The 12,500-nt window shown below is 39.3% G+C and overlaps 1 protein-coding gene across 6 annotated transcripts in view; it reads left to right on the top strand.

The window, feature by feature from the left end:
- Window positions 1–12,500, top strand: part of spats2 (spermatogenesis associated serine rich 2) — a 37,537-nt gene that overhangs the window by 7,223 nt on the left and 17,814 nt on the right. For 3 of the 6 annotated variants that reach the window (XR_013817286.1, XM_079826633.1, XM_079826631.1), the window contains exon 2: window positions 762–808. Coding sequence is in view for 4 of the 6 variants with exons in the window: in XM_079826633.1 (XP_079682759.1) it covers window positions 784–808 (25 nt within the window). In the remaining 2 variants the exon portion in view is untranslated. Of the gene's footprint in view, window positions 1–743; window positions 809–12,500 lie in introns of all 6 variants that reach the window. The other 3 variants (XR_013817287.1, XM_079826632.1, XM_079826630.1) reach the window with 1 other exon arrangement.

Here is a 12,500-nt window from a genome sequence, read left to right as displayed (position 1 = left end):
TTATTTTATGATATGAATTTTGATAATACCGCAATACCGGTATATGTCGCTTAAGCAGCACTGATATAGACCAGAGCGAGCGCTTTACGTTTTTATGGACATATTTCATAAACTCCAGTGCTCTAGACAAGGACCAGAAGCGTTTCTGCGCGCATATTTCATCACGTCCTCTTCAAATGAAATGTATGCACTGATATCGTGATCACGAACGCTGGATCTACGTTAATAAATAAACTGACAATTCAGAGAAGAATGGGCCAAAAGTAACTGCTTTATTGCTTTATGTCTTTGTTTTTAGTCGGCTGAAATAGTGACTTACCGCCACCTACTGCTGGTTTAGTGTATTTTGCCTTGTGTTTAAATTTGGGATGTGTTTAAACATTTCTTATTCGTATAGGCCTATTCAATTTTATTTAAAACATTAATCTCATAACATTATTTTGTGCAGTTGTAATTTTTCACTGTAAATTATTTAATTTGATTGGTAACAGCCCTAAAGTACATTTTTGAATTTTGATAAATATTTTTGAAGCTTTACTTTTAAGAGCACTGATGGATATATTACTTCAGAATAAATTGTTAATACCACCAAAAAGCTTGATGATACGATACTCTGGGGATAAATTGGGCTTTATTGTTAAAAATAAAACTGTAGTGGACATCAGTGAACATCTCAACTATGTTATGAAAGATACAACAGAATTATTTGATAAACTATTTTACTATTTTATGTCTGACTGCAGATTTCTGTCGCCCTGCAGCTTCTGACTGAGGAAGAGGAGGATGGCGAGGAGGAGCGGCTTTAAAGGTGAGTGTGTGTGTGTGTGTGTGTGTGTGTGAATATTAACACAATAATATGTGCATCGACTCGGCCTGGGCTTTACAGTAGGGTTATTCTGGGGAGAGGTAATGTTGATTAATGTTGTTTTTGAGTGATCTGGTTATTTTATGTGGGTCATGTGATTTTACAGCGTTGAGTGTTCTAGCCAATCACGGGCATTTCTGATGACAATAATACCAGTCATATGTTTAATTGACCAGGAATGAGAATCCATAGTGATCAAAACAAGTTTTATAGTCTCTAAACGCTGAATGAATTTTAATTTTACGTTTTACACGAATCTTCCCATTATCTCCAAATCCTCTCATCATAACAAACAAAGCCCAGACACAAATATTAAATAAAGATTTATTGTGAAGTTTAGTCAGAAGTTTTAGTTTTTCATGAGACTGTGACTTTCCCTACAATTAGCCTATATTTAACACTTCAGTACAAAAGTAACACAAATAGATATTTTAATGTTATAATAGTGATTTGATGATCTATAAAAATTCATTTAAAAAAGGGAAAGAAATGGCTAATGAGCCAATAAGTGTTCCTCTTCCGCCATCTACTGGTTATAGTGGTCATTTATTTTATCATTTAATTGTTAACGTCTGAATGTTATTTTCTGATACTCTCATAAGCACAACAGGTGAATATAAACGATTGATTCTAGCATATACAGAATTTAACCCAAGAAAGAAGTTTTAAATAGTGTTTAAAAAAAACAGGGCAGCCAATTTAATTCAACTCTTTTTATCCAGGCATTATTCATATTCATTCTTCATAGGCGTTATACGCTATTCCTTGAATGGGCTACTTCACAGAAACGCTTTAGACAGAAAGATCTCCGAGAGACTGAAAACTGCTGAAATATGACCATAGCATCGGCTCACGTTATCTAACCGCATCTATTATATAACAACAATAAACATTAACGCTTCATAAAACACCACTTCTGTTAATATTCCTGAGAGGTCAATGGGAATGAGAACGGCCGCTCTGACACATTTATTCCTTCTATTTGCTTTAATTGGTGTGAATTAAGAGACTCTGACGCGAGTGTGTTTTAAAGCTGCAGTGTGTAGAGTTTCCCTGATGCCTAATAACATGTTTTAACTCTTCATATGTCAGTCGAGTGTGAGCTCTCTATAGAGATATAGAGATAAAGTCTCTCGATCAGCTCTGCTGTATTATTATGGGAATACCGGAGAAGGCTTGAAGAACTCTAACACACCAGATCTTGATGCTGTCGTGTTTATGGTCTGCGTTTCATCAGTCAAAGCGCTTCTATCTTTAGTTTATTCAGCGTGAGCTTCTGATGGACATGTGGAGTTTGTGCTCCAGGGCGCCCTCTGGCTTCAGAAAATAAGAAAAATAATACTTCTCTCTAAATTAATGTATATGACAATCCATATGTTTTTGTTTAATATGCAGGAGTTTTTCCCCCCGCATTGGATGCATAAGAGATGTTTCATATTAAAGACATAGACTTTTTAAGAAATTGATATCACAGATAAAAAGCAGGGATTTCTTTTTACATTTACATTTAGTCATTTAGCAGACGCTTTTATCCAAAGCGACTTACAAATGAGGGAAATAGAAGCAGCTAGAGCAGTCCAAGGGCAACAGTATGCAATATGCAAGTGCTGTAACAATTCTCAGTTAATCTAGCACAGAACAGTTTTTATTTTTATTTTTTTACAATAAATCCATAACCCTTTCTAATGATTTTTGGTCATAGGCTGTCTGTATATTAACATGTAACCCAGCCGTTTTTTGTAAAATAAGTTTTCTGTAAAATATAAATATTATTATTATTATATTTTTTCTTAAATGCACTTTTTATTTTTAATAATAATAGTAATATTTCTTATTTAGTTTTATTTAGAAATAATAATAACAATCATCATTATTATCATTATTATTAGTCATATTTATATATAAACACAATGTTATATACACACTCTTTTCATTTGTAAAAAATATAATCGTAATCGCGATGAGGTATTTTCTCCAAATCGTGCAGCCGTAGTTGAAATAGCGACTGTTTCTTTAAAAGGTGCAGTGTGTAGTATTTATGAGGATTTATTGACAGAACTGCAATATAATATCCATAACCCTGTTTTCAGTGGAGTATAAAGAGTGATCCACTGATATATCGGTTTCCTGATATTTTTCTCGATATTTAAGCAGAGAACTGCACTAATTGAAGCGGCATTTTTTTTTCATTGGGCTTGTTTTTGGCTAGTTTTGAGTAGCAATTGGGCGGGTTTTGTTGTAAAAACTGTGAACACATATATGAACAAGTTCTCCGTTTAGGATTAGAACAAATTCAACCCCAGCGCCTTTGATGATGTGGATGATGATGTTACTGTAGATCATCTGTTCCTCATCATCTAAAGCCCGCCCTCATGATTTCATTGGTCAGAACATTTTCTGTTTGGCCATAATTACTTCTCTACCGATCAAGTCCAGACCGAACTGCCCGAGTTAAAATGTTGTGGGCGGGGCTAAGTTCGGCTGGCATCCAGGCTAATGAAAAATATTTGGTGTCCTTTTGTAGCTTAAGCTACAGCTGTTGTATATGGAGGTGTGTTGTGTCTGTGAAGGGACACTGGATTCCTCTGACCTTCTGTTGTTCCACACCGGAGAACATTCAGCACTGAACACATCGCTCGCATCAGCTGTGCTTCCTGCAGTCAGACGGTCACGTGACCCGCTAACCCGCTCTTCAGACGGTCCCCTGACCCGCTCTTCAGACGGTCACCTGACCCGCTCTTCAGACGGTCACCTGACCCGCTCTTCAGACGGTCACCTGACCCGCTCTTCAGACGGTCACCTGACCCGCTCTTCAGACGGTCACCTGACCCGCTCTTCAGACGACGGTCACCTGACCCGCTCTTCAGACGACGGTCACCTGACCCGCTCTTCAGACGACGGTCACCTGACCCGCTCTTCAGACGACGGTCACCTGACCCGCTCTTCAGACGACGGTCACCTGACCCGCTCTTCAGACGACGGTCACCTGACCCGCTCTTCAGACGACGGTCACCTGACCCGCTCTTCAGACGACGGTCACCTGACCCGCTCTTCAGACGACGGTCACCTGACCCGCTCTTCAGACGACGGTCACCTGACCCGCTCTTCAGACGACGGTCACCTGACCCGCTCTTCAGACGACGGTCACCTGACCCGCTCTTCAGACGACGGTCACCTGACCCGCTCTTCAGACGACGGTCACCTGACCCGCTCTTCAGACGACGGTCACCTGACCCGCTCTTCAGACGACGGTCACCTGACCCGCTCTTCAGACGACGGTCACCTGACCCGCTCTTGAGACGGTCACCTGACCCGCTCTTCAGACGACGGTCACCTGACCCGCTCTTCAGACACCTGATGGTGTTTGGACTCTTCCGTAGAAACGCAAATCAAAGACTCAAACTCTTCCCGTGCCGTTTGGATGCTCTGTCTGCGGTGTCTAGTTTTGTTTGGCAAATGAAAACTTTGCGTTTCAATGACTTTGCAAATTCCTGGCCTCTGATGGAGTGGGGTGGGGATGTGAAGCGACCTTTGACCCGTGTGAACCGCTCCAGTCCGGCTGCTTTATGGCTGTGTCTTATCAGTCTGACTGTTGGAATCCACACACACACACTAAAGGTGTTCCAGCTGCGGTCTCTGAAGAGCACTCTTAACCCGCTCAATGATGGACAGATTCATCTGACCTCTGCCTCGAGGAATGATGTCACCACTGCAGACCCATGTGACTGATTCAGATGAATGTGCTGCTTTGGAAGATTCTGGGCCTTGGCACTAGTTTATGATACACATTCTGGACGTTGATGTTGTAATCGCTGAACGCATCGGACACACTTTGGGCCGGTTTCTGACGTCCTTGCATTATTCAGCCTGAGGAAGGCGCTCGAGTGATGATTGACAGACGTCAGATGGCGCTCGACTGATGATTGACAGACGTCAGATGGCGCTCGACTGATGATTGACAGACGTCAGATGGCGCTCGACTGATGATTGACAGACGTCAGATGGCGCTCGACTGATGATTGACAGACGTCAGATGGCGCTCGACTGATGATTGACAGACGTCAGATGGCGCTCGACTGATGATTGACAGACGTCAGATGGCGCTCGACTGATGATTGACAGACGTCAGATGGCGCTCGACTGATGATTGACAGATGTCAGATGGCGCTCGAGTGATGATTGACAGACGTCAGATGGCGCTCGACTGATGATTGACAGACGTCAGATGGCGCTCGACTGATGATTGACAGACGTCAGATGGCGCTCGACTGATGATTGACAGACGTCAGATGGCGCTCGACTGATGATTGACAGACGTCAGATGGCGCTCGACTGATGATTGACAGACGTCAGATGGCGCTCGACTGATGATTGACAGACGTCAGATGGCACTCGACTGATGATTGACAGATGTCAGATGGCACTCGACTGATGATTGACAGACGTCAGATGGCGCTCGAGTGATGATTGACAGACGTCAGATGGCACTCGACTGATGATTGACAGACGTCAGATGGCACTCGACTGATGATTGACAGATGTCAGATGGCACTCGACTGATGATTGACAGACGTCAGATGGCGCTCGAGTGATGATTGACAGACGTCAGATGGCACTCGACTGATGATTGACAGACGTCAGATGGCGCTCGAGTGATGATTGACAGACGTCAGATGGTGCTCGAGTGATGATTGACAGATGTCAGATGGCGCTTGAATGATGATTGACAGATGTCAGATGGCGCTTGAATGATGATTGTTACAAAGCAAAGCATTTGTGAAGCCACAACACGCACAACCTTGAGGCGGATGGGCTACAACAGCAGAAGACCCCACCGGGTACCACTCATCTCCACTACAAAGAGGAAAAAGAGGCGACAATTTGCACCAAAATTGGACAGTTGAAGACTGGAAAAATGTGGCCTGGTCTGATGAGTCTGGATTTCTGTTGAGACATTCAGATGGTAGAGTCAGAATTTGGCGTAAACAGAATGAGAACATGGATCCATCATGCCTTGTTCCCACTGTGCAGGCTGGTGGTGGTGGTGTAATGGTGTGGGGGATGTTTTCTTGGCACACTTTAGGCCCCTTAGTGCCAATTGGGCATGGTTTAAATGCCACGGCCTACCTGAGCATTGTTTCTGCCCATGTCCATCCCTTTATGAGCACCATGTCCCCATCCTCTGATGGCTACTTCCAGCAGGATAATGCACCGTCACAAAGCTCCAATCATTTCAAACTGGTTTCTTGAACATGACAATGAGTTCACTGGACTAAAATGGCCCACAGTCTCCAGATCTCAACCCAATAGAGCATCTTTGGGATGTGGTGGAACGGGAGCTTCGTGCCCTGGATGTGCATCCCACAAATCTCCATCAACTGCAGATGCTCTCCTATCAATATGGCCAACATTTCTAAAGAATGCCTTCAGCAGCTTGTTGAGTCAATGCCACGTAGAATTAAAGGTCCCATGGCATGAAATTTTCATTTTATGAGGTTTTTCAACATTAATATGAGTTCCCCTAGCCTGAATATTGTCCCCAAGTGGATAGAAATGTTGATCGGTGTAAACCCGAGTTCTGGCTGTCTCTCTCTGCCTTTGAGAAAATGACGACAGGCCAGACGAGCCAATCCTGAAGTCTCCTGGTTTGATGTTCAAGCAGGAACGGTTTCCTCCCTTTCTTCCGCCCAGAGAATCTGCCTCGCCCATGCAAACGCTCCAGAGATCATGGCTTGTCAACGAGTGAACGCTAGCAGTTTCTCAGTGTTTGGATGTACAGATGAAAACAGAAGTCTTTCTTCAGTTCCTTCTGATCTGTGATCAGTGATTTCTGATGTGTAGCTAATTATTTATTATTCGTGCACACGCTTCGGCTTCTCTCTCTCCAGACAGAGCGGTGTTTTCGTGTTTTTTATCTTGTGAGTCAGTGTTTTTGTACGTCCTCGTCGCGTCTATCGGTTCTAAAATGTGCATAGACATGAGTTTCTGCTCAACATCAGCCTCACACACGCTGAAGCTCGGGCTGCACTGACCGGTCGGCCTTCAACATCCCCGACCCCCAGCACTGCATCTGGCCCACAGCGGAGGAGCCAAACGCGGGTGAGATTAAGCAGAAGGGGGGTAACAGGGTACCCGCGGGATCTTAAAAAGTCTTAAATGTCTTTAAATTCAAAATCAACATTTTTAGGCCTTAAAAAGTCTTAAATTCGCTGAAGTATTGAGTTCTAGGTCTTGAATAATTTTAAACGGGTCTTAATTTTCCTACGTCCATGTAACGCTACCTCTTGCTCATTGAAAAAAAAAAAAAACTCTTGCTCATTGAAATGCTCCTGCAGCGGTTTAGAGAGTGTGTGTGTGTGTGTGTGTGTGTGTGTGTGTGTGTGGATAATGCCACGGATAACCTACCGAAGTAGACAGTCGTGTACTTTTACGTGAGAGAAGGGGTACGTCGCCACAACAGATTCGTGAGACTAACGTCGTGAGAAGTAGCCTAATTGCCACCACAAGTATCTTATCCTTGTTTTTTCTAGATTTTCTTATCCCTCCTTTATTTATTATTAATCATTGTTAACTTTTTTTCTTTTACTTTCCTATGTGTTCTGATGACATTGAATATATTACGCCTATTGCTACATATTGTGCATTGTACGTTGTAAATCGTTGATATCATCTACTGTTTACAAGCATAATAAAAAAAAGTTGTTTTTTTTTAATCACTCACTTTCTCCTGGTGATTAAGGGCTAACTTTAAAGATTGACCCATAAATTCAGTAATTATCTATAAACATAACATTCTGTAATGTGTCATTCTGAGCTTTTACCTTTGATGATAGTAAGAATTGTACTTTACACAGTTGACCAATCAATGGGTGATACACTAGTTCACAATGTTGATGTTGGGATGTTGAAGGATATATTTTACTATACCTCTTAACATAAATATTATTTCTACTTAATTTTGTTATTTTTATAAAACAAATTATGACTCAACTGCCCTTTCCATAGCTTTCTTCCACTTAAGAAGAGTTGGTCACTTTTAAGGAATTTTTATTTTACTATATCTTTACATAAATATTTTTTTTCTTCTTAAACTATAATTTTGTTATTTTAAAAACCCAATTAATGACTCATCTGCACTTTCCAATAGGTTGCATGTGAGGGGGAAGTATGTAGCTTTCTTCCACTTAAGAAGAGTTGTGCACTTTTAAGCAATTTTTATTTTACTATATCTTTACATAATTATTATTATTTTTTTTACTTAACGAAATTATAGTTATTTTACTAACCCTAATGAAGGTTGCACGCACTTTTCACAAGCCGTTATACGGAGCTATTCAATTTTGATTTTGCATATTGTTTGTTCATGTGAGCACTTTACAATATTTCAATAACATAATTTTTCTTTACCACTTCGTTATTTTGGCTTGGATTTTCGTTTGTTGGAAATATGAACTGAATTTAGAAATGCTTTTGAAATTAAAAACTTTTAGAAACGTTTAATAAACAATACATTTTTAAATAAAGACGGTGCAACGGCGCGACAAAGGCACATAGGTTATATAAATTCTCTAATGTGGATAAATGCATATTTTGTACACATCACAATACAACATATAGCCTACATATGTCCTTGTTAGGAGAAAATATATGTCGTTATTATTACGTGAAAAGATGTTAAAACGACATATCTCATTATGACATAATTGAGTGGGAAAATAATATGAATGTGGCAGCAATGCGTCAGCATAGAGTTTTGTAACCTCTTATTTGGTTAAATGGGTAAACTATAAACATGAAACTAAGCATGTTGGCTCACAATGACTTGTTCTCCATTTAATGTTGAAGAAAATGTTGAATGAAATTAAAGAAAATTAGGGTGAGATCAAGAGAAAAAAGGAAGAAAGAAAAAATTGTGCAATGGCTCTTATAGGGCTTTAGCGTCCAAGTAAAAGACAATGTCTTAAATGTTCAAAACATGTTTAATTGGTTGTACTTCACCACAACACGAACATAACAGTAAGTGGCGCACAAAGGGGGTATGCGCTATATGCGGCGCATAGGGGCGCAGCCAAAGCGATGGATATATATATATATATATATATATATATATATATATATATATCCATCATATACATATACATATATATATATTCTATATGTAGCTGCTGTTGTGCGTTTCTAAATCATTTCTGTATTTCCTCAATATTATATAACATTTTAGAGGACTAACAGTCTATAGGTGCCCTCATAAGATTACATAATAGAATTTTGGATAATAATGGAATATCGCGAGTGGGCGCGCCTGGCGGGGGCGCTGGCGATTTGACAGCAAAACGCGCGTCTTTGACGCATGGTTTACCACAAAAACACGCTCTTAACGTGCGCTTTGGGGTCATTGAAAAGGGGCGTTTCCGTTAAGAACGCGCGCTTATATGGTAGGCCTAAATCACGCGCTATGAGTCGGACAAAACGCATGCTACTAACGTGTAGGCTAAACAGGTAAACCAAACAGGCTGTGCAAACTTGTGTTTTAAGTATCCAAACAGACTAAAGAACGTGCCCTTTCCTTGGTGTTCTCAAAATTGCATGCTCAATTTTTAGGGCACACCTCTTATAAAGTAAAGTTACATATTGTTGACCATCTTTGAAGTAATTCCACTATTTACAACGAAACACTATGGCTGTTATAAGAATTAAATTAAATAAGGCTCAACAAAATCCATCTTACTATTTATCAAAATCCACTTGCACTGTAATTTCAATTGCCTGAATAATGTAATGAGATTTTTAAATGTATGTTGTAATATAATATTTTAATAATAGAAATATGAATATGTTGGGAAAATGTGTTTATTCCAGACCTATGAAACCCTAAAAACTGCCAGTATATTTGACGGCGTAATGGTTCATTCAACTATAATTCGTTCTAACCGACTGTTCAAAAACGGTGATTTATGGGAGAACAAAACCCATACTTTGTTTGAATCTATTTTTGTTGGAAAAATAGAGCAAAACTGTAAAAAATGACTACTTGTTGTTTATTGAACTGTTGTATAAAATTAATATTGCATTTTGCAATCGTGCTGATATAGGCTAGTATCTCTGGAAAATAGCACTCTTGCTCGTATGATATTGCTTAACTCATAATTTCCTCTTGAATTACTTTCAAACAAATGTTTTTTTTTTCGTTATTATCCTATTTTTAATGAAAATACAACAGCAATAAAATAGTAGGCCTACCATAAAAAAAACTTGCGTTTATGGAACTTTTGTTAAAAAAACGAATAAGACGGATGACACAAAATAGCTATACCCGAATTATAACAAATAAATAAAAGATATTTGGAAATTCCCCAGTGGGAAACCCTCAATTTGTGGTTTGTGTTTTCTGTTATTAACAAAATTGATCTTGCGCTTGTGTCTCCGCTATCTTCCTGTCAATCATCTCGCTCGCGCCTATGATTACAGTTATAGTAAAATGTTAATTCACCATCATCGGTTCCCATCCTCAGCCAATCTGCATGACAGTTTTTGCAACGACCATCAATACTAGATAAATGGGCAAGTGAAAAGGCATGCCATGTCACAATTTAGTAGGAACTAAAGAGTGCTCTAGAATGTTTGGTATGCGACATTATTAGTATTGGGCATTGAGAACCGGTTCCTACTTGGAATGGTTTTAAAATTCAGGGCCGGGTTTCCCAATAACGATGTATCTTAGCTCTAAAGAGCATGTTCTACGAGCAAAGTTACGATCACTCGCAGCAATTCCATTTACATTTATGCATTTGGCAGACGCTTTTATCCAAAGCGACTTACATTGCATTCAAGGTACACATCTTACATTTTGTCAATTCTTGCTTTCCCTGGGAATCGAACCCATGACCTTAGCGTTGCTAGCGCCATGCTCTACTGTTTGAGCTACAGGAAAGCAATTCCACGTGCGTTTCCCAAAAATGTAATTAACATGAACGCGCGAGAACCCGCTCTAAGTGCTACTTAAGAGTCGCTGTCCATTTGCGAAGTGCTGAAATATAACCTTATATGGAATCGTTTCCTCTGAACGTTTCACCTAATAATTGTCATCTGATGTGGATTAGCAATCAAAACACGTCTATATAAAGCACCTACAGGCTGAGGCACTGACAAAAGGCTGAACAAAAAAAAAACAAGAAAAGATACCTTTCAAAAAGATGAAATAAATATCCTCATTTAATTCAGATGTGTATTTATATTTTTGTTTGTTTGTTACCTGCCCTCATAAAATAAAAAAAAATCCAGTGATCATAAAGTCAGTTTCCACAAAAATATTAAGCAGCAGAACTGTTATTTTTTTTTAATCAACATTGATAATAATGAGAGTATTAAAATTAAAATTAAAAATAAAAAAGTGTACAATAAAGTACAATCAAAACCTTATAGTATTATCACAATGCAGTTGAATAAAGTTAAAGGTGTAATCTGCCGGTCTTCTTACGATACACTTAGAGCTGTACGATTACTCCAGAGCACTCGTAGATCTACGATCATTTTCAAGTGCTACTTAAGTTACGATGCTTTTGGGAAACAGACCTTAATATTAAGATCACTCGTACGATCGTTTTTACGATCAATTTAGGTTTACGATGCTTTTGGGAAACGCAGCCCAGATTATTTTCTTTTTTTTCGTTTCTTAATTGGAATCCGATCATAATGTTAATGTTTGTCAATTTGTGACAGTTTTTTTTATTTCTTAACATTGTTAATAATAATAAAAATGAAAAACTTATAAGTAGTAAACACTATTGACACTTTTTGGGAAAGTTAACTAATAACTGTAAAATAAATAGCCTATAACTTCATTGCTGTTACTTATTGTAATTTGCCACGTCTGCCTTTTGAGTATTTGCTTATTTTTCACTTAAAACACCTGATACATATACATCGTTTCCATGTATTTAGCCTTTGAAAGCATTTAAAAGTTTGCATTAGTATAGGCTAGATATTTGTTATAGGCTCGTGCCTGCTCGTGCCTCGTTAAACCACGCCCCCTCCGCTCATTTAAAATGCAAAGATGTCAGCCAATCACAACAGCGGGCGTTTTTACTGAAGTCTCACCGCAGACACGCCTCTTGAAGCAGGGCCTTCAGCCACAGGGCAAACAGCAGTATAGAAAAAATGCCTTTTATTTCTAAATTATGACATTTTATGATGTAAAAGTCATACTAACAATATAAGTACACCTCAGGAAACATTATAAAATAATAGAAAAATGCCATGCCATGGGACTTAAGGCAGTTGTGAAGGCCAAAGGGGGTCAAACACAGTATTAGTGTGTGTTCCTAATAATCCTTTAGGTGAGGGTATGGCACACAATCATCTGTGTTTTTGATGTACGGTATCATCGCAGTATTTTCTACATTCTCTTTTCTATTTGAATTTGAAAAAATCTGTATTTAATAATAAGTTTCCCATCCTGCCAATAGTGGGCTCAGTTTCTGAGTTCTGCTCGGAGCGCTTCACTGGATCAGCGCTGTGTGTCATGTGATCGGGATCGGCCCGGTTTGTTTGTTTGTTTGTTTGTTTAACTGTAAGGAATCGTCCGTTAATGTTATCAACACTAATGTACTGAAGTGTGAACTCAGCCAAAATACAC

Source organism: Gobio gobio, assembly GCF_949357685.1.
Source record: "Gobio gobio genome assembly, chromosome: 10".
Lineage (NCBI taxonomy): Eukaryota > Metazoa > Chordata > Actinopteri > Cypriniformes > Gobionidae > Gobio > Gobio gobio.
This window is presented reverse-complemented; position numbering and strand designations above follow the sequence as displayed.